We start from the raw sequence: 23676 nt of genomic DNA, 5'->3' as shown, positions 1-23676 counted from the left end.
ACAATACATATTTTTACTTATTCATATATAGGACTGCTAGTCGCTCTAATTCGAACAAGCTAACAGAAGCGTGTACTACGCAGAACGACATCACCGTGGCGGTAGCCACGGTTATACCACACACCCGGACTTGGCATGTCGTAGCCCAGGATTATTTTTTATAAGCGCTGCCGAAGGCCGCCTATGCAGAAAGTTGGTATGGATTATTAGCCTTTTTTGGTCGGGCGATTTTAAACCTAATTTGAATTAATTTAACACGTAAAATGGGGATTTTGTGTTGGGGATTATGAGTTCGGGGATCTTGATTTTGAGGATTTTGATTTGGGGATTTTGTTTTGGGGATTTTGATTTTTGGGATAACGTGGTAGACCCAAATATTTGTATAACATTAATTGAGCAGTGCAAAATTTTTAATAACAGGAAATTAATAAATACTCATAATAAAAATATAAAAAATAAAGGAAATGAAAAAGTACGCAAGATATATCCAATCAAATGCGATTAACAAATGTGCATCAACATCTTGGAAAGGATTATTTTATCAATAGGTGAAAACGAAAGCCATTAACCAAATGTTTTAAATCTGTTGAATCGGAAGCATCAAATAAAAATATGTACTATATTTTGAGATTTAATATCAATTTAATTTAATATTATTGGATTTTGTTACCCATTATCGAAAATAGCAATCTTAAGTAAAATTATAAAACCTCATCAGGCTTCTTTGTGGAAGAAACACAAGCGTATTTGTTATAGATTTATGAATTCAGCCCAAAGTGTACAAGAGGAATGAAACGGTATAGTAGTGGGTGAAGAGTAAAAAAAATGGGGTGAGTGATATGGAGTAGAAAAGGACAAACGCAATCGCAAGACAGGAAGCCGGAAAGATGGAGAAAGTGGAGGGGAGTGGAAAGGGGTAAAGGGAGAGAAAGACATTAAGTGGGGTTCGAGGACGACTGATGGGACGGAGATTATGGAGAGAAATAAGGTGAGGGAGAAGAAGAAGAAAGGAAGAAAAGGAGATACTAAGAGCAAGTCGCAGAGTAAGAAGATAGAAAACGAGAAGTGGCAGCCCGTGAGACCTCGGCAGAGGAGAATACCATACAACGGCTTTTTTCTGCGTATAAATTCTTTGTATATGAGATAGGTTCTTCTAGTATAAAAAAACATACATACATTGTATATGCTAACAAAAAGTATATTTCACTTACCGTGCTATGTGCATCTCCATTGACTTCGGGTGAATGCCGATCGATCTGTGTACGATATCGTCTAGAATCACCATTAATTTGCTCCGTACTATGGAACCACATTATAAACGTTGGCGGTTCAAGTGCTCCCCGGACAATACAGCGCAGCACCACAGTGCTACCTGCTTTTACTAAGCGATCAGGGCCACCTACAATTTCTGTTCGCGGAACTAAAAGAGCAAAGGAGAAAACAAAAATAAAATTTTTGTGTGTGAATAATGTACACAGAGGTTAGAAAAGGACCATATTGTAAAGCAACTAATTTCGTTAAAGTACAGGTATAGAACCAGCTTGTCACACTAATGACACTTGAATGCAAAGCAATAAACGACATTAACAACTGCCTGGCACGTACGACACGTACAACGAAATGTATGGGTGTTATACACACACAGGCGAGCACATGTTTGATGAGGTGTTACGAGTGATTTTTCTTTTCATGACTTTTTTCAATGCGAATACATATGTAAGTATTTATGTAAGTGCACTTACCCATGTGTAGTAACTTAACTTCAATAAATAAATAAAAATAGATGAAATTTTCGAACAGTTCCTGCTATGTGGAAGAAAGCTGTCAATTCATACAAAGGGAATGAAGAACGATTTTGTGATTTGCTACTGTGAATATTAAAATGCGAAATCTTTTTGCCAATATGTAAGTACATATTGGTATGGCTTTGCACGTATCATCCGGAGACGGAAGTGCGAATACGGATTTTCTGTGGTGGCGTGCACAATATCATTGTGCACATATTTCTGTAGAATGGAGGAAGTATTGGTACGAAGATTGAGAAATTTTATTAATAAATATAATGTATTAAGCAAAACCAATATGGATTCCAGAAAGCGAAAAATATTAATCAGCTGTTAGGACATTTTTCTAATAAGGTGAATGAGAGTCTAGGTAGAAACCATCATTGCCTAGCACTATTTATAGATTTTAGCAAAGCGTTTGACACCTTATCCCACTCGAATCTCCTCAGTGCATTGTATAATTCAGGGGTGCGAGGGGAAATCCTTAGATGGATTGAAAATTATCTTTCAATGCGGAAATACACAGTAAAAATACATAACACTTATAGCGAGAGACTAACAATTGAATGCGGAGTTCCCCAAGGTTCAAAGCTAGGCCCGCTTTTATACATTCTATACACTAACAGCATGCTTCAACTGCTAAAGAATTCTGAAGTGTTTGCCTATGCTGATGATACAGCTGTATTAGTTCCCCACATAGACCTTAACCAAGCAATAAAAGTCATGCAGAGAAAGCTTAACGTAATTACCAAGTGGTCCCATGACAATGGTTTGAGAATAAACGCATCTAAAACTAAAATTATGCATATGAGACCTCCGCATATTCCATCCTCAGAGATAAATATCCTGTTTCATAGCATCAATTGCATACATAATAACGCCGCAGCGTGTAATTGTGCCGAGGTTCTTGAAAAAGTGAACACATACAAATATCTGGGTGTGCATCTGGACGACCACTTCAAATGGAGTACGCATATCAACCATCTGCAAAAAAAGCTTAGGTCGACATCATACTTTCTGAAACATCTTAGTTTTTGCAGCTCGTATAATGTATTAAAACAAGCCTATTTGGCACTGTCAGAGTCGTACTTGAGACATTGAATTACCGCGTGGGGTTCATCCACATATTGCAACTATTTACAAGATAGTCAGAACCAGATCCTTAAAATTCTAGGCAGAAAGGAAAAGATACCTGATTCGACAATATCCCTCAACAAAGAGCTCGGTACACTAAATGTAAAATCTATATATACAGTTACAGTTCTAAATGAATTTTACGATGAAGGTAAGTGGCGAATACGCATTGATCATCACATTGGTACCCGTAAGCGTAACGAGAACAGGTTGAGAATCCCAAAATTCTCGAACAACTATACAAAAAGAACTCTTACCGTACAATTCCCTACAATTTTAAATAACATTCCGGTCAATCTCACTAACTTGCCTAATACTCCTGCCAGGAAGTCAGTTTTGGTAAAGTTTATTAAGAGCATAATATAATGATTGTCCAAGTACATACATAAATTCTGTATCTTTCTTCCCACTCTTTCCCTTCTTCCTACACTACCAACTCTTATATATTCTTCCTTTAACTAATGTCTAGACATATCTATAGAATTTGTGAATTTAGTCTTAAGACTCAATGTATTAATTTTAAGATTTTTTGTTGTTATATCTGAATAACCGCAGATAAGCGCCAAGCTTTGCGGGAACTGTTTCCATTTAAACGAATTGTAAAAAATTGATTTTAAACAAATACAATACAATGCAATACAATACAATACAATACAGGTATGTATGTATGTATGTGTTCACGGTCGTAACTTGTAAAATGTTTATTTCTTTTGAAGTACAAAATGCATGTGGTATCTCTATTATAAATATGAAAATATCAGATATAAATTTTCGAGTAATTATGTAAATATTATTACAAATCTTGAAAACATACATAACTGGGCAAATATGTGTTATTTTAATTTTACGAAATGTGTTGAAGATGGCAGTAAACTGTTAATATAACAATAAATAAATGTTGCAAACAATCGAGAACGAGTATATTGTAATTAAAATTTTCAAATATTAACATTTGTAGGCTGTGATAAGATATTGGCAATGGCAATTCAAACCGAAGGTAGACAATGTTTTGAAGTTTTAAGTAAAACAGTTTAAACAAATTGTTATAACATATTTATTTCCAATGAAAAAGCTGTACATCGAAATACGTATTTTGAAAGAGCCATATTAAGAAAATTGTTACTAAGATATTCCATTTAATTAACTATTTCATAGGAAAATTGAAAGTCGGCCAACTACATAGAACTGAACTCTAGCTGAAAATTGCATTGAAAAAACGACCCTGGGCTTCGAAATTGACAGGGTGAAATTCTTGCCAAGCAGCTTAAAGTCCCCTGAAAAACTAGGCCGCAAACATTTTTTAATTTGCACATTTTAAAAAATATCAATCCAAATTTTTATTTGTTTTTAAGTGATGAAATATTTGTTTGAACCGCAATAAAAAAGGGTTTGTATGCCGGCTTCCCGCTATATTATGTACCAGCCAACTTCACGGTCTTTTTGGTTGTCACATACGCTTTTTACCATTGCAAAATTTTTGAAATCCTAGTTTACCGCTTAATTGCGCTACTGATTTCGAAATAAAACAAGTTTTAGTGGAATATCACAAAAGATGTTCCTACGTCAACTTGAAGTAGAGCTATAAAAATGTCCCTATCGGTAAAATAGAGGAAAACCAACCTGCTTAGGAATATACAAACCTTAAGGATAAATGTGGGTTACCCTGTTTAAATTTAACTCCAATGTGAAAGATTTTAAATCTTAAAATTCTTTATAAATAGTGATATTGTTTTGACACCTACTTTTTGCCAATATCGACCACAGTGAGGCATATTTATATCTATCTTATTCAAATTTTAAATTTTTTTGGAAAACGCAAACTAAGTTTAACTTTTTATACAGTTTTCTTCCAAAAATAAGATTCAAGGATAGCTGTGAGCCGGCTGATTTAGGATATGGTAGAATCTTAATCAAAATATTTAATTTAATTTTTGAAAGCTCGTGAGCTTGACACCGGTGAATAATAATTCTTATTCAAATATTATTATTTTTATTTAAAAAAAACCCAACGAGAAAAATTTTTTGGGCATATTGCTATGGTACGATTTCGTAAACCGCCACATACTCATCGTCAGGCAATTTTTTTAAGTTATTTTTCAGACGTTTAACCGAGATTCGAACCAAGGATTACTCGGCGAAACTTGTAGGCGCTTAACCACTTTACTTTATTCAACATATGCTAGTCATATAAATACATATGAATACTTTGTGGAGCATATTATAACCTTATTTAAAACAAGTAAGGAAGGCAAAGTTATGGTGTAACCCATCACTGCATACATAGCTTGGCGCTATAATCGTAAACACTTTTTTTGAACTTTTTTCCAGCGTGTACTTGTAGACAAGGGTATTATAACTTTGATTGGATAAGGGTAGTACGTAATGGCATAAAGGAATCCAAATAGATATAAACTACTTTATATCAAAATTATCAGAACAGAGAAAAATTTTGCGATGTGACATTTTAAGAAGAAAATTTAAATCGTTTTCAAGCATTTAATCAAAATCCTTTAAAGATATCATGTTGAATTATTCGAGTGCTCTTTTATATTAGTTTTTCAGAATTCGATTAGCTGAAATCAAATAATCGTACATCGTCGATTATTCGATTTATTGCTCGTTGTCGACTGTTCGAATAATGGCTGGTAAAGGGTTATTCGAATGTTGAAATACAATAAGGAATCTGGGAGGTATACAAATTTTATATTTTCCATTTTAATGAGCTTTTACTAAAACTATTAAGAACATCTGTACGATATGAGTTTAAACCCATATTGAATACCTTATACAACATGAAACTAGGTTTGTTAATACAAAGTGATATTATGTAAATATATAGATTAAATAGATTAAAGTTTCATCAGTATCACTCATAAACCGCTTATTATTGTAAGGGAATATTAGAAGGCTGGCGTTTTTTAGTGACAGAGAACTTCTACTTAAACCGACAATATTTCCTGCTATGGAGAAAGTTCGCTCATATTCTGCTGATTTAGCTGTTGTACACAAAGTTAGTTCAAGGTAACCGTACCGTAGGTTCGACCGTAAACGACATAATTTTTGACTCAGCGTTATTTTTTTACTTTTGGAAATCAATTAAAAATTCCGCATCGGTAATTCTATACTGGCTTCCTTTTGTGAAGGAGATGCAACATGGTCTAAAGTGTTGTATTTAAAGGAGCCGACATTTACGTGCCGTTTCTTTAAATTTAAACAAATTTTCATCTCCTTATGCGGTTGCTGCCATATGAGTCTTACGAATACGATGGGCAAATGGACGGCAGTGTCAAATTTTTATCCCCGCAGTTGCTATGTCAGATGACTTTCAAATTTTAACTAAATTATTAACCTCTTCCCACTTACAGCGTTTAATACTTTTTTGATCACAACAGAAATAAGTATGCTCACATACTCCTGCAGCCAAGGCGCATGAAATTTTATTTTATTTTTTTTTGGGTTTTATACAACTTTTTCGAAAAACCGTGTTCAAGGCTCTCATGTCAGCCAATTATCACCCATCAGATCTCAGTAGATTTCGAGCGTAATTCCGATCGTAGAAAGATATGACACGTTGGAAAAGTACGGACTCTTCATGATTCTAATGCTAAAAATATTTGCGATGAAAAAACGTAGATTTTTGGACCATTTTTTGACATTCTTTCTAAAATATGGATTTTTATCGAAAGTTTGGAATATTTTACTTGTGGACAACATTTTGGTGAGATACCATTCCTAGATTTCAATATCGATAAAACTAAAAATAATTCAACAAAGAAGACATATGCGATACATACATGGCGTATACGTAATTATACCTTTCAGGAAAATGAAATGGTATATTAAATTTCCCACAAATTTCAAAATTGTAAGTTTTTAAAAGAGAAGAAATTTTTCTTAGCTTGGTCCCCCCTCAGCAGTATTTGGCAAGCTCAGTGAAAACTCATCTGCCCTGCAGATGCCGTTCGGAGACTGCATAAAACAAGTAGGTCCCGTCCCGCCAATTTGTAGGAAAAATCAAGAGGAGTGCGACGAAAATTGGAAGAAAAGCTGGGCCTAAAATCTCTTCGGAGTTTTTATCGCCTTACATTTATTTATTTTTTTAAGCTTCATATTTCACCAAATGCTTTCGTATATAGCATATATCGGTCTTTTATAGAGCATATATCCCATACCACCGACTGTTCAAAAAAAGAAAATTTCGCAATTTCTACACCACCTTAACAGCAATAAACTTCAAATTTCACCAAACTATTACGTATATAGCATATATTACTTACTTACTTTATTGGCGCTTAGCCGTCTAAACGGCTATGGCCGTCCAACAAGGCGCGTCAGTCGCTCCTTCGCTCCGCCTACCGGCTCCAATTGGTCACACCAAGGGAGGTTAAATAGTTTTCCACCTGGTTCTTCCAACGGATCGGGGGCCACCCTTTACCTCTGCTTCCATAGGCGGGTTCCGGTAGAAATACTTTCTTGGCTGGAGCATCATCTTTCATTCGCATAACATGGCCTAGCCAGCGCAGTCGCTGCGTTTTAATTCGCTGGACTATGTTGATGTCTGCGTATAGCTCGTACAGCTCATCATTAAATCTGCTTCGGTACTCGCCATCGCCAACGCGTAGAGGTCCATAAATCTTTCGAAGAACTTTTCTCTCCCAAAGCCGCCTCATCTGCTGTTGTCATGGTCCATGCTTCTGCCCCATATAGCAGGACGGGTACGATAGGTGACTTGTAGAGTATGATTTTCGTTCGCCGAGAGAGGACTTTACTTTTCTAGTCCAAAGTAGCATTTCACAAATGTCGACACAGATTACATCCAAGATGGAAACTCAACTGGAAGAACAGAAGACATATATGGCATCCCAACTGGAATCGCAGGAGGCACGCATAACATCGAAGATGGAAGAACAAGAGGAGCGCTTATCATTGCAGGTGGCACAAATGTCTTCGCAGTTAGAAGTACAGGAAGCAAGGGTAACATCAAAGCTGGAAGCGCAGGATGCAAAAATCTCTCAATTTCAGGAAGAGGTCGATGATTTAAAAGGTCGTATGGAACAGTTGCAACTAAATCGCCCAGCAGTTTTAGCGAGTAATCCAAAGGTAAAAACACCATCCTTTGACGGTTCTGTTCCTTTCCAGGTCTTTAAGCTACGGTTTGAGAAGACCGCAACTGTGAACAACTGGAATGCCGAAGATAAAGTTGCTGCATTGTTCGTGGCTTTAAAAGGATCAGCTCCTGAGATATTACAAACCATCCCAGAGTACGAACGGAGCAGTTAAGCATTGATGGCCGCTGTCGAGAGACGTTACGGAATAGAGCATATGAGACAGATATACGAAATGGAGTTACTGAGCCGCTTCCAGAGGCCTGGTGAAACATTGCAAGAGTTTGCGGCTGGCATATTTAGCGATTGCGGACGCACCCGTGAATACACCGAAAGAGTAAAAATGCAAAGCTTTATTAATGGAATACGGGATATTGAAACGAAGCGAGCGACATAAGCAAACCCAAAACCTATATTCACAGAACCGGTATCATATGCTCTGATTCAGGAAACAGCATCGCTTCTGTGTAAGTCAGCTTTCAAAGCACGCCGTGTGGAAGTAGAAAGGCCAGATTGGGTAGACGCAATTTTGGAAGCACTGAAGGGATCACAAAAACAGAAAAATGCTGGAGTTATGAAGTGTTTCAAGTGTTGTAACCCAGGTCACATTGCACGTCATTGCAGCATCGGTCCTGGTAGTCCCAACTTGGTTGGTCGTAAACGTAAAGCTGGAGGAGATAAGCAAGAGCGAGTCAGATGTAAAGATCGAAAACTTGCCCCAGATATTGAATGTCCTGTCTATCTCGCAAATTGGAAGAAACTCGAGCAGTCTTACCGTCAGAGGAAATGTGGATGGCAAAGAACGTGTACTGACTGTAGATACGGGCGCATCTCATTCCTTGATCCGATCTGATTTGGTCAACAGGAAAGTAAAGCCATTTCCTGGAGGAAGGTTGCGTACGGCCACTGGCGAGTATAACCAAGTCCAGGGAGAAGTGATATGTGAAGTCTTAATTGGTAAGGTCACCGTTCTACACAAATTCGATGTGGCAGAGATCATTGATGAAGACGTATTGGGAGTGGACTTCTTAGTTGACCATGACATCAGGATCGATATGCAGAGAACGATTATGCGTTATAAGAAACAGGATATACCACTTAAATTCAGTTTGGAGAAAGGGTTCAGCAATAAGCGAGTGCTGGTGGAGGAGATTCAACATAGACCTAAAAGTAAAGCGGGCAAAGGTTGATGGAATGAGCGGGACAAACAAATCAAAACCCACGGTACCCACGAGAAAAATACTGGCATTGACAAACCCAAATTAACGCACTAAACCCAAGGAAAGAATTCAAGGGTGGTTTCAAGCCAGGGCACACTACTGTCGTGAAACGTCGGAACGATACTGATTATGTGAAGCCAATCCGTCAAGCGGAAGCTGTACGAAGTAGTTCATTGGCCAAACAACGGTCCAGAATAAGGAGTAGTAGGATGAAACACAGGTGTGATAAGAACAACAATTCGGAAGGTTTCTTGGAGGGAGATTTGGTACTGTTATACAACCCTCACTGGCGGAAAGGTGTTCCATCCAAATTTTGGCTGCAGTTGGGAAGGCCCGTACAAAGTTGTGAAGAAGATCAGTGATACCATCTACCGCATACATACCATTGGGAAACCACGAACCAACATGAAAATGGTTCATTTGGAAAGGCTGGCAGTGTTTAGATCAGGAAATTTGTCTGATCGGGACGATCCGACTTAGGTGGATGGCAGTGTGACGAATATTAGCATCACTAAGGGGTACTATCACCTCTAAGCCGATGCTAAGCAGTCACTTGCATGTACCCAAACAAATCAATCGTTATGTATACACATATGTACATAAAGGCTATACTCACAAAAGTATGCAATCATCGGTGGCAGTATTAATCTTATATACCACGCGCATATGGCTATGCGAGAGACTATAAACCAGTGGTGTCCAAAACGAAAAATGTGAGTGTATAAGTGGGAACGAGAGAATGGGAGCAGCCCAGTAGGAAATTTAAACCAAAATAACAGCATATTGAATTGAAGTAGAAAATTTGGAACGTGTTAGACTTTCAAATAAAAAATTCAAGTGTGTTACTTATTAAGCCTACACATTTTTAAATAAGGGCGGTATTTTACAGATTTTGTATTTAATACAATTCTTGTATTACGGATGTTAATGATTTAATGCAAATTAATTTTTATAAGTGTGTGGACTGATGGGAAAACATTACGACTGGTAAAATATATGCTTTGTAGGTCAACTGAACAAAAATTAAATTTTTAGGCATATTGCATCAACCATCAACTTGCATTCCATTCAAAGAGCACAGCGAGAAAGAGAGAAATTTCGGTTGTTATTACGAAACTCGAGGGTGTTAAGCCGAGTGATCATATTGTGGTTCTCGAAAATTTTTTTAGCAATTAAAGGCACATTTCAGAATTTGGTCTGTTTTCAACCATTTATTGATACCTTCAGTTACGATATAAGTAGGTATGAGTTAGTGAAAATGTTCCACCATACAAAGGTAATATTGAGTTCTCGAAAAAATTGAAAGACTATCCAATATGGAAAATGATTTTTTTGAATGTTTAACACTTTCCCTTCACCATATTTTTGTGTGCAAATGTTTCTACCTTTAAGTTTATTCCTCCAAGCAACACAAAAAACTTACAACAATCTTTCTCATATACTTTCAATTATCAATTATCAGTTTGATTAAATACATAATATAATTTTACAAATTAATATATCATGGAAAAAATTACAAAATCAAAATATTCAATATTTTATTTATTTAAACCATTCATTTGGAAACCTTACCTCCGTCCCTCTTGGTTTCCAATTGAAATTTAAATAAATAAAAAAAATCATTTTGATTTTTTTTCGTGATGAAATATATTTATATAACTCCTTGTATATATTTGGTTTGTAAAACTATATTATATCTTTAATAAAACCTTCAATATCAATACTTTCGTGACAGCTTCTTAACAAAAGTATATTCGATAAATGACTTGATGTTAAATTGTTGCGCTGCTTGGAGCAAATGAACTTTAAGTGGGAAAAAATTTTCTCACAAAAATATGTTGAAAAAGTGATAGGCACTGGAAAGATATTATTCTCAATATTAGATACGACCATTCCTCTGAATTTTTCCAAAATTGTGGTGGAACGTTTTCGCTTCGTAAGATGATTAGCTCGGACTGAATTTCAAATTCATACTTACTTATATCGCATTTGAAGGGGTGTTCAAAGATGTCAAGAAATGGTTGAAAACAAACAAAATCTTGAAATCTGTTTTCAAAATTGTTAACATTGTTTTCGAGAATTGCAGTATGATCACTCGGCTTAACACCCGCATATTTCTTAGTAATAACCGGAGTTTTCGGAAAATGGGTATAATCGCCAGATTGAAGTTCCCTTAAAAGCAAAAACAGTTATGTTTGGAATTGATGCACATTTTTCACAGCATGTTCCTGTTTCTTTTCCTTGAAGCTTTAAATTCAGTTTGTTCAAAAAAAGGAGACAGCAGCCAAAAATGCTAAATCCAAAATAAAATTGTCATCTTTGAAATATCGAACTAGGGCGTCTTCGTTACAATTAATTTAAAGAAATCGCAAAACTTCTTCCCTCAACTCAAATAACCTGTTGAGACAATCACCACGACTTAGCCAACGAATGTGTGTAAATATTTTTAGGTTATCATGCCGAGCATAAGTTGTTTTTAAAAAATTAAAAAACTTTCTGTGGGTGGGGGAATGGTGCCCTCCCCGTGTTTCATTGATAATCTGTTCTGCACGTCTCATGACGGTATGACCGCTCAAAAATTTTGAAGTGAGTGCAACTTGATGAATAATGCAATGAAAATGTCTTCCAGAAATTCCATTTTTATTCAATTGGCCTACGAACTCTTCATTCTTGCCGGTCATAACGTTTGCCCCATCCGTACATACTCCTGTGAATTTGTTTGCATCGAAAACTGAAAAAACCGTTTCGTTTACTACGTCGAAGAAGATCTTTCCTGTCACATTACCACAGAATGTTTCAAGAGAAAACATTGTTTCAGTTATTTCATAATTTACGTTAACTGTCCGAACACAAATCGTCAGTTGACATAAATCATTAATATCGGTGGTTTCGTCCAAGCACAGAGAAAAAAATTGGCAATCATAAATTTTTTTCTTTATCGCAGATTGAATGTGTATTCCCAGTTCATCAATCCACCGGGCTACTCTTTGGCGTGATATGGGTATATTTTTAACTAGTTCTGTATCAAGATTCATTTTTTGAAAAATTTTTTGACAAATATTTTTAACAAAAACACCATCTATAAAAGGCCTAGTTTAGAAATGTTAAGTTGATCATGGAAGATAGCTCGGTTTTCATTTTTCTATTTGATTGTTTGACAACTTGCTCATTTTCTACTTTAGCCAACCACCCTTTGAATTTTTCCAAAAAGTCTAACTTCTTTTCTTCATAAAATACCTAAATACCTTTTTTGTCTAAGATTTGTATATTTTGTAGGAGGAATCGAAATGCCTTTTAATATTACATTTATAGCCTCTTTTGAACGACTTGAAACATAAAAGGCATTGCAAGTCGCCAAAGGCATTTTCTAGCATACAAAATTTCTCACAGGGCATTGTATTGCATACATAATTGCATACATTAACTGTCGCGGCCAAGCTTGGTGTTTATTCGTAGCTGGCTCGCTAACGGCTGAACGGTGGAGAGTAAGAATACGTGTGATCAATTGATCTATGGTATGGGAAGCAATGCTATAAACTACGAATTCGCATGCATATATCTGAGATACTCACAAAAGTATGCAATCATCGGTGGAAGTATTATTCACATATATACGCGCATATGGATATGCGAGAGGCTATAAACGTATATCTGTAATTTATAGCTGGTGGCGTATAGCTGGTGGCGTATAGCTGGTAACTAAGTAGTAAATTCTAGAAGAAGAAATGTCTAAAAGTATGCGAAAGAGAGCAGAGAGTATAAAAGGGGCGAAAGCTGAGTAAACAGCAATCAGGTTGATCTAAGCACGCTATCAGTTGCGAAGTATAAGTGTTATGTGAAATATTTTCAAAGTAGTCTAATAAGACCATTTTGTACTATTGAATATTGGAGTTATTTATCTAACAATTTAGCGATACGAACGTTAGTGGAAGGTGTAAAATAAGCGGAGTTTCACTAAATTCGTTACAATATTATTATACTTATATGAATGAGGATAAGTTTTGGAGCATCTGTACACTCCTCAAGGAAGATTCTACGATTACTTTAGGAGTAATTAAGGAGTATGCGAGTACTCTCCAAATAATCTTCATACGTATAAAAAATGTGGCTCAATTAACATTGCGATGTTCTAGGCGTAGATCAAGTACTCCCGCGCGTGAAATAATTCCAAAAAATTTCGAACCAAAATGCAATATATACAAAGAACTAGCTATCCTAACTTCAAATCTAGTTGTCCGATAAATGTGATTTTTTCGCTACAAGGTAGTCTTACAAAACACGTATACGATGAAGAATGTTATTCTACGGCAATTCCCCCAACAAATCAAACAATGTTCTGAAAATTCCGATTTTTAGATATTAAAGGTCCCCATATTCTTCCATATTGAAAATTTGCTGATTCTATTTTTTTGAATTAATTTATTATTATTGCAGTTTCTCGGATTCAAACTAGTAGATGTAAATCCTATTACTATCAATTTAATTGAGTTTATTGAATAGATGAACACTTCTCGAATTGTGTTATACGATCCGTGATCGGGATCGTATTAAAGCCATTCGTGAACTCTTTTAAGAAAAGTTCGGCGGATTTACATTAATCGTTTGAGTGAAATTGTTTGTCGATGCGGGATCTTAAAGCACGATTCTGGCCCAGATATATATATATATATAATTGTTGGCTTTCTGAGAGTACTAGAAAATATTCATCTTTCTGAACATTATCCACCATGGTCAAAATTTAAATCGGTGTCTGCGCAGAAATAACAAGGGTCGCGTAGGTGGTGTGGGACCGACTATTTTAGTGGAAAATTAAAACAGAAAAATAATGCCTTTTTTATTCCAAATTTTCCCTAAAATTTTAGGATTATATATATAATATATATATAATATATAGACTCTAAAGGGATCAGAATTTTAGAGATATTTAGACAATCCACACAGATTACATTGCAATCCATTTTTAAGTAACTTCCCACTAAGCTAGAAAGTTGAAAGCTTACACGTACATAGTTTAGATCACCAAAATGTTCTATAGGTTGGCGCATGAGCCGCGAGAATTAAAACATTTAATTAGATTATATTAGATCGGCTTTTAGGCGATTTCCAGATAACCCAGGAACTTAAAACTTTGGTATAATATTCAGATAGAAAAGAGGGCGCGTTACTGGGGGATTTTTAGAAAATCCATTTAGAGCATGTGGAATTTTGCGTTCGCTTTTCAAGTACCTTCTCATTGATCTAGAAACTTGAAGCCATACACGGAGGTCAAGTCACCGCAATGCAAAGCAAGGACAAAAATTTTCGGTAGGTGGTACACGGGTCGAGATACCACTCACTACATTTATAGCATAATTTCTATAAGATGGTTTTTTAAATTTCAATGGCGAAATACATCAACATTACATATGTCTATGTTCAACGACACATTTTCCGCTGCGTTTTAATAAATTTCTTTAAAGGAAGGGTTTGAAAATGTTAATACCTTTCATGAAAATGAAATCTAAAATTCATTAAAGGAGAAGAGATAGGCCCACCGAATTAACAGGATGACGAGCTGAGTTGATTTAGCACTGTCCGTATATCTGTCTGTGGGAACACAAACAATTCCCTCAACTATTCAGAAATCTTGATGAAATTTGTTGAGCAGAAAAATCTTGATGTTAGACATTTTTCGTAACCAACCGAATCTGACATTGTAGCATATATCTTCCTTGCAACCGATTTTTTCGGGAAAACGGTTTTTATTCATACCCCCTCAAATAGGTTGTATAAATAATATGTATCCCATAAAACCGATGTTCAGATAAGCAGTCATTGTCATAAATATCTCATCTAGACAGCAAAATTTTTTAACTAATCAGTTATTTTTTCAATATGAATGGAAAACATCGCTTACAACTATTCTTTATTTATTGTATATTTTATATAGCCCATTATTCAGATATTACGAATTTTGAAATTGCATCAGATTATTGTTCAGCTCCATCCATGAAAGGTATACGATTTTTGGCACAGCCGAAGACAGACCAATATTTACTTGTTTATCTTCTGTTTATTCAAATATATGTAAATTTGAATTGCCAAACGTGAGTAATGTAAATAAAATGCATAGTAGTACGTGATGCACTACGCGCCGCACATAGGTAGATTTTCAAGTTTTAGTCGATCAAAAATATTTTATTGCCTATTACTTCTTAAAACTGTTTATTAAATGAAAAATTATAATAATTTGTGTAATTAATCGGTTATATTAAAAAAATAGATATTACACAGTGTAACACTAAAAAATTTCTGCGCAGTGAGGCTATTTTTCTCGTTGTACAGCAAGAAGTGTAATAACTTAGTTCTGTCTTTATCTAGGGTAAATTTTTAATTGGTTTTATGAAAAAATATAATAAATTGTGTAACCAATCGGTTATATTAGAATAGATATTACACTGTGTAACACCTAAAAATATCTGCGCATTGAGGCTATTTTTCATGTTGTACAGCAATAAGGGTATATCAACCCCTCAATCTAACCCCCTATCTGCAAGTATCTGCAGCTAAATTTAATGTAGTTGGCAAGCTAATTGTGCCAAGTATTATGTTCAAAACTAATTTTCACTTGGACGGACTTGGAAACATAACAATACTGGTTTTGAAAACAAAAATAAAAAAAATTAAAAAAATTGTTTTTAACATCCTAAATAAAATAGGTTCCTTATCAATATATAACTTCCAAAAATCACAAACACCATTAAGAAAAGGTGGTTACATTTTATTAAAATTTTGACAAAACTTGGGCATGGTTAGGACAACTAAAGCTCGAAAACAAAATATGTCGGAGCGCTTTTCAACAACATATCTTGCTATTATAATATAATGTAATAATATAATATAAAAAGATTTATGTCTCTCCCAAGGATTTCAGTCTGATCAGTGTATATTTGTCCCTTACTTAAGAATGTTACTATTTACCTGAAATATCAGAATCCATCACAATTACTCAATTCAATTGTCTTAAAACTTAAAATATTCACGTTAACACATGTGATTTCATACAGTTTAAAAAAAACCATAACACGCGTTTCAGAAATAGCTAAATTCCGACTACTTGGAAGCTAACGCCAGATATGCGATGGATGGGAAGGGCTAGAATTATTGTTCCCCTGTCTATTCTTATCGTGAGTTGAAAAGGGAAGCGAGACGCCTTTTCAGGAAGAAAAAAGCAGAAGCAGAAAGGCGTGAGTGCGAGGAGCTTGAGCTGCTAGCCACCAGGAATAACGCCCGAAAATTCTACCAAAAAATACGGCGACAGACGGAAGGTTTTAAGACCGGGGCAACCTCCTGTAGGAATGAAAACGGACCTTGTAACTGATGTCCAGAGAGTGCTTAGATTATGGAGGGAATACTTCTCTGCTCTCCTAAATGGAGGCAGCTATTCACCGCGCAGGGATGAAGAACCAGATCCCGCAATCGATGATGATGGAATATATGTCCCCCGCCCGATTATGATGAAGTTAGAATAGCAATAACCAGATTGAAAAACAACAAGGCCGTGGGCGCTGATGGATTGCCCGCGGAGCCATTCAAGTACGGCGGCGAGGAGTTGGTAAGGCGCATGCAGCAGCTTCTTAGCAAAATATGGGCCGACGAGTGCATGCCCGACGGTTGGAATCTAAGTGTTCTTTGCCCAGTCTACAAGAAGGGGGATACTGCAAAATGCACCAACTATCGTGGAATCAGCCTTCTTAATATCGCATATAAGGTCCTTTCAAGTGTATTGTGCGAAAGATTGAAGTCCACCGTGAACCGGCTGATTGGACCTAATCAGTGCGGCTTCAGACCTGGTAAATCTAGTATCGACCAGATTTTCACAATGCGCCAAATCTTGGAAAAAACCCGTGAAAAGAGAATCGACACACATAACCTCTTTGTCGACTATAAAGCCGCCTTCGACAGCACGAAAAGGAGCTGCCCATATGCCGTTATGTCTGAATTTGGTTTCCCCGCAAAACTTATACGGCTGTGCAAAATGACGTAGAGCAACACCACCAGCTCAGTCAGAATTGGGAAGGACCTCTCCGAGCCGTTCGAAACTAAACGAGCTTTCAGACAGGGTGACCCCCTATCGTGCGATTTCTTTAATTTGATGCTTACTAGCTGCAGAACTTAACCGCACTGGAACAATATACTATAAAAGCGTGCAATTACTGGCATATGCTGATGACATTTATATCATCGGCCTAAACACCCGCGCTGTTAGTTCTGCTTACTCCAAACTGGAAAAAGAAGCGGTAAAGATGGGTTTGATGGTGAATGAGGACAAAACGAAGTACCTGCTGTCATCCAGCAAAGAGTCAGCGCATACGCGCCTTGGCAACCGCGCTACTGTTGGCAGCCATAATTTCGAAATAGTAAAAGACTTCGTTTATTTGGAAACCAGTATCAACACTAGCGACAACATCAGCACTGAAATACAGCGAAGAATCAATCTTGCCAATAAATGCTACTTTGGACTAGGTAGGCAATTGAAAAGTAAAGTCCTCTCTCGGCGAACGAAAATCATACTCTACAAGTCACTTATCGTACCCGTCCTGCTATATGGGGCAGAAGCATGGACCATGAAAACAGCAGATGAAGCGGCTTTGGGAGAGTTCGAGATAAAAGTTCTTCGAAAGATTTATGGACCTCTACGCGTTGGCGATGGCAAGTACCGAAGAAGATTTAATGATGAGCTGTACGAGCTATACGCAGACATCAACATAGTCCAGCGAATTAAAACGCAGCGGCTGCACTGGCTAGGCCATGTTATGCGAATGAAAGATGATGCTCCGGCCAAGAAAGTGTTTCTATCGGAACCCGCCTATGGAAGCAGAGGTAGAGGGCGGCCCCACTCCGTTGGAAGGACCAGGTGGAAAACGATTTAAACTCCCTTGGTGTGACCAATTGACGCTGGTTGACGGAGCGAAGGAGCGACTGGCGCGCCTTGTTAGACGGCCATAACCGTTTAGACGGTTAAGCGTCAATTAAGTAAGTAAGTAAGTGTATATTCTTACGCTGTGGGAGTGCTTTTTTTGTAATTGTGGCAACTTTCGGAAGTTCAATTATGGCCGCTTAAATCTCTAAAATCTACCTATGTGGGCCGCTGAGCCAACAAAAGTTATATGTTTTCTGGTAAAAGGTTTTTATAGCATACTAGAAGACCCGGCAGACGTTGTCCTGCCCTAATTTTGGCCTATCTGCATACATTTTAATAAACTTTTTCTGTCTGACTCCCCCCCCCCCCCTCCTCACTTTTTCCTAATCCTTTTATTCCCTCCTCCCTCCGTCTTTTTCGCTTCATCTATCTCCATCTTCGTCTCATTCTATCCCTTTCTCAATCTCCTTCTCTCCTTTCTCTTCTATCAATTCCTTCTAATTTTTCTGCATCGCGTATTGCCTGTCCCAGAGGGTGGTATGTATTTTATTCCAGTCCCAGTCCCACTCCGAGTCTCAGTTCCGGTCCCACTCCGAGTTTCAGTCCCAGTCCTAGTCCTAATCCCAGTCCCAGTCCGTCTCTGGATAATATATTACTCTGTACTAAAGCACCCATCAACAGCTTTCATTTGATATCCATATTGTATAAACACTGTCTACGCATTCACTGGCCCACATTTTGGGCTATATCTCGAGACCCTAGTCACCCAGGGGTATGAAAATTACCCTCTACTAAAGCACTCATCAACAGCTTCCATTTGTTATCCATATTCTATAAACAAATTCTAGGGATACTCGGGTCCACGTTTCGGCCTATATCTCGAGACCCTGTACGTGAATCGCAACCAAACCTATATATTAACCACCGCGCGAGGTTTACGCAACTTGTGTGAAAGTTTGAACAAAATCGACCGACGTATCTCTTCAAACTCCGGCGACCAACTAACACGCGTTTTAGCTTTCATTTTATATATATAGATTTTTATTTTTCACACTTCACTATAATATTAAAACGAAAACTTACAATTTGCAAACATAGTGACACATGATTTTTATATATTAAGACTAGCGTCATACTAGCAAATTCGCTAATTTTGAAGCATATATAATTAGGTTCGTTTTCTGAACGTCAAAACAGGAACTTCAAGCGGCAATTAAAGCTGCCTATTGGTAATTGAAAATATTTTTTTTTGCATTGAATAAACGGCAACGGATGTTTTTCATAACAAAAACTAACTTTTTAACCCAATGCCTGGCTTATGTAGCTTTAACACTCCTAAGAGTGTGCGAGGATGGAACATCCGTATCCTAGGAAACACCCATGTATAACAAAGATAAATAAAAAAACAGGTTAGCAACGAGGATATTTAATTAAAAATATAAGTACTATGGTAGGAAGAAAAAAATGTGCTTTCTTATTTCATAAATAATAAATAGTTTAAGTAGTATATTTAGTTTTGCCGCCATTTGGAGCGACTTTTTGGCTATGGAATGAAGCTGCCAAGCCCAAAGTCCTCCAAGATAAAGGTGTTGGGAAAAGTGAGGTTAAATGTTAAAAAGACTACAATTTATACACACATTTATGTATATGTTGGTAAATAGTTAACATATCGCACAAACACATACATTGTATATAACAACAAACTGCTTGCGGCAATCTAAAAGAGAAGAAGCAAACCCATGGCATGCTGCAGAAAAATCTTGGCGTATGTAACTCTTGACCTTAACCAAGGCAACTCCAACACTTTGAATTGTTTTAGACGTATCACTGCATGCTCAATCTCTTACTGTCTCTTTGGTTTCCGTTATTTAATTGCACAAGTTTTTGTTCCAATGCAGCTAAAATAAAATGAAAGTCCAACTTAACTTACCAACAACTTGTAAGTGCGCTCGGGCGCTAACTTTTGGCTCTGTTGACACTTGACATTCGTAGGCACCTGCATCTCGTGCCTGTACGTATTTTATCTGTAGCGTCCAGAATTTGTCCGGTTGCTTGAGTGCTAAAAATCGTTGGTCTGCTATGAAAACCGCTCTGAAAATATACAAAGTAAAGGGAAATATGTATAAGTTTGAGTGTTGACGTAGTGAACAGAGCAATAAATATGTCACATAACGGTGATTCTGAAGCAGTTTCGGTACATTGCAGCTAAGGAGCGTATGGCCCACTTGCGGAACGGAAAGTTAGTTTTTTAGCTCAGAATTAATTTAAAAAATTTGTCAAAAATATATTATTTTAACATCTCATGTCAGGTTAGCTCTGAGCTTAACAGTTAAATCGCCGTTCTGCAAGTTGGCATAAGCGGTTAAAACTCTAGTCTAAATGATAAAGTGAGCATTGATTATCGTCCGATTTCGCTCAATTTAAATACCGGCGCGTAATGCACATATGAGTACATAAATATTTCAAATGGATTTTTTATTTTTCAAACTTGTACATTCAGTAGGTAGAAAAAAACAATCAATGTACTGCACAAAATTGCAGAAAAATCCTTTTCTTTTTTCTCTTTTGATTTTTAAATTGCAAATTGTGAAATCGTGTATTCTTAAAACCAACTTTTTAGGCTTTGATGCATAAAGTTTTAATTGAAAGTAAATTTTTAAACAAAATTGAGGTAGTTCGGATGGAATCGTATATATTTTTCTCTGCTGTGAGCTCTTGGTGCGGAAATCCTGGGAATTAGTTTTAAAAACGGATAGGTCTACAACCAATGTTGAATACTGTAGTGTCATCGCATTTATTCTCATAATGCCATTTAAGGAATTAAAAATCATTGATAAATAGTTATTTTTACTGCAGATAAAGGCTATTATGTAATTTTAAAATTCATTTAAAAACCTTTTATAGAAAAAGACCGTTGTCCTGTATCGAAACAAATAATTTCCCCGCGCGAAAGAAAACCTCACTATGCCACTGCTAAAATTGTATATATGTAATTGTATATACATATATGGGCAGGTCCTGGGTAACGGACTCGACATTCGTACCCATTAGACGAAAATTTATATTCCTTAAATTACAGATTATAAAGGTCAAAGAAGACCCCTCGGTTGTAGATTTACGAAATTTCAAATTTTTTTTACAAAATCGGATATGAGGTAAAGTACGGTTACGGACGCTACAATTTTTTCTCCATTAATAATAACTAGTATCGCCGGTGGTCGAAATTCGACCAACTCTTATTTTTTTTCAACTCAGTCTATGCATCCCGTGTTGGGGGTTGTGAAATAATGCGTTAATAGTTAAGCAGTGAGCGGAAATATAGCAAACTGGTCTAACTTACTTAAATTTTTCATTAAGACATTGTAATTTTTATTGTATTTTCTTAAATTTTCTATAAAATTTTCAAATGTAATTATAACCTTTTGGTATGGAGCTCCTTAAACAAAAATATAAAAAATATGTCAAATCAAAAGAAATTGACATAGAATTAATGTGAAATTACTTGACATTAAATTGAAAAATAGGTTTTTCCACACCACCCGGGAGGTCCCCGTTGGGGCGCTACCGAAGTTAGTTTTGTGTGCTCGGTTCCCCAGTAGGCCTATATCTCCCATATACATATATCGCCCATTTACTTCAAGAGTGTCACAATTCAAAAACACGAACTTTTAGTTAAAAACAAAGAAATGTGCTTAAGGAATTTAGCCTATTTCACGCCACCCGTTAGGTATGCAATTGGCGCTTTACCGAGTTTAATTTTGTATAAATACATATGTAGTATGTACATAAGTGCGACACAAATCGAAAATTTCGAATAGAATAGAGGGTAACTTCATAAAAAATAAAAATATAAAAAAATTATGTAATGAGAAATAAGGCAGAGTTTACTAAAAAAAATTTAAATGAAAGAAAAAAATAAAGTACTTAAAGTGCGAAAAAATTAAGTGATGTGAATAAACAGTTCCATATAAAAACGCAATAAGTGCACTTGGACCTTTTTCCGGGTTTTAATGTTATCATTGTGGGAATACGAAGATTCTAATATTCGGATATTTAATGTTGGGATTCCCATTGAGATCTATGTACGTAAATAATTTGTATTAAATTTGTAAACATTCATATTCATGAAATGGAAATGAATATATATGACCATATCTACCATAAAATATCGTCTGTGAACGATATAATACTAAGATATAGCAAAGCAGAATAAATTAGAAAAAAAAGAAAAAGAAACAAAAACATTGAAATTATTCACCCAAACATATTTACTAAAATAAAATTGATTTCATAATTTTAAGCGACATAAACAAATTAGGATTATGGGATCTAAGCATCCGATTAATGGGCATATAATCAAACAAAGTTAGCCTAATAATAAATATAGTTGGTAATATACTGCCTATGCAATATTTCGACCTAAAATCGAAAACGTTTTTGGGTCGTTTTTTTCGTTTAATATACAACGTGAAATTTTCCGATTCAATCAAGTTGCATTTAAATAATAATAAACTAAGTTGAAATAAAAGATAATATAATAAAATAAAATAAGAAATATCAAAATAAATTAGCATAAAAGACAATATACAAATTTTAATGTAATATCTTTGTAGCAAATTTAATATACAACGTGATAAAAGATAATAAAATAAAATATAATAAGAAATATCAAAATAAATTAGCATAAAAGACAATATACAAATTTTAGTGTAATATCTTTGTAGCAAATTTATTTATTTTTTGTTCACTATAAGACGTGCTATATCCAAAATGAGCATAAAATCTGGAAATGCAAAAAACATTTGGGTCAAATTTGCAATTAGTTGTTATTTATTTATTTATTTATTATTTAAAGTCGACGACAAACTATGGTCGACTGCATAATATAAAAGATATATAAATATACAACTCAAAAGATAAAATTTAAGATATATCGAGCTTTCAACAATGTTATATTACAAACAAAGAAATATTAATGAACATTACTATTTAATTTCAGAATATAATAATAATAAGAAATGTGAGCAGAAATAAGATCTTATGCCGAAATCTTATACTGGCGGAATGCATCAGATTCCGCTCAGCATGATTTCGGAATGCAGTGGATTCCAATCTCCCTGTTGGAATGCAACAAGATTCCAATCAGCATGTCATGGGAATCCGGCAGTGCTAGGAGTAGTGTAATGAGGATACGCCATCACAAGGCATAAAAAAGTAACATGACCTGTTTTGTTGGAATGTACCGGATTCCAATCAGCTCGATGCCTGACCCATAAGATTATACTGCCGGAATGCATACGATTCCGGTCAGTGACTCATGAAAAAGCATGTTTTTTACGTTGTTGGAATGCACCAGATTCCAATCAACACAGTACTGTCTTGTTCCTTCTTAATGATACATGTTGATAAATGTTCCTCCATCCTTAAGCGAGATAGTTCCTGTTTTTTATCGAAGGAATAAAATGCCGGCAAATTAAATTAGCTTGTATCTCTTAAATTAGATAGGCAAGTATTGCATTACGTATAGTGGC

At 35.9% G+C, this 23676-nt stretch overlaps 1 protein-coding gene across 4 annotated transcripts in view; it reads right to left on the bottom strand.

Moving 5' to 3' along the window:
• Nucleotides 1-23676, bottom strand: part of dpr11 (defective proboscis extension response 11) — an 836108-nt gene that overhangs the window by 160771 nt on the left and 651661 nt on the right. For all 4 annotated transcript variants that reach the window (XM_067761430.1, XM_067761403.1, XM_067761413.1 and 1 more), the window contains 2 exons: nt 20076-20236; nt 1212-1420 (listed from right to left, as the gene is read on the bottom strand). In XM_067761430.1, coding sequence (XP_067617531.1) covers nt 1212-1420; nt 20076-20236 — 370 coding nt within the window. The remainder of the gene's footprint in view (nt 1-1211; nt 1421-20075; nt 20237-23676) is intronic.

The sequence above is a fragment of the Eurosta solidaginis genome, chromosome 1, assembly GCF_040869045.1.
Source record: "Eurosta solidaginis isolate ZX-2024a chromosome 1, ASM4086904v1, whole genome shotgun sequence".
In the NCBI taxonomy this organism is placed as follows: Eukaryota; Metazoa; Arthropoda; class Insecta; order Diptera; family Tephritidae; genus Eurosta; species Eurosta solidaginis.
The sequence above is the reverse complement of the archived record's forward strand: the minus strand, read 5'-3'. Positions and strand labels throughout refer to the sequence as shown.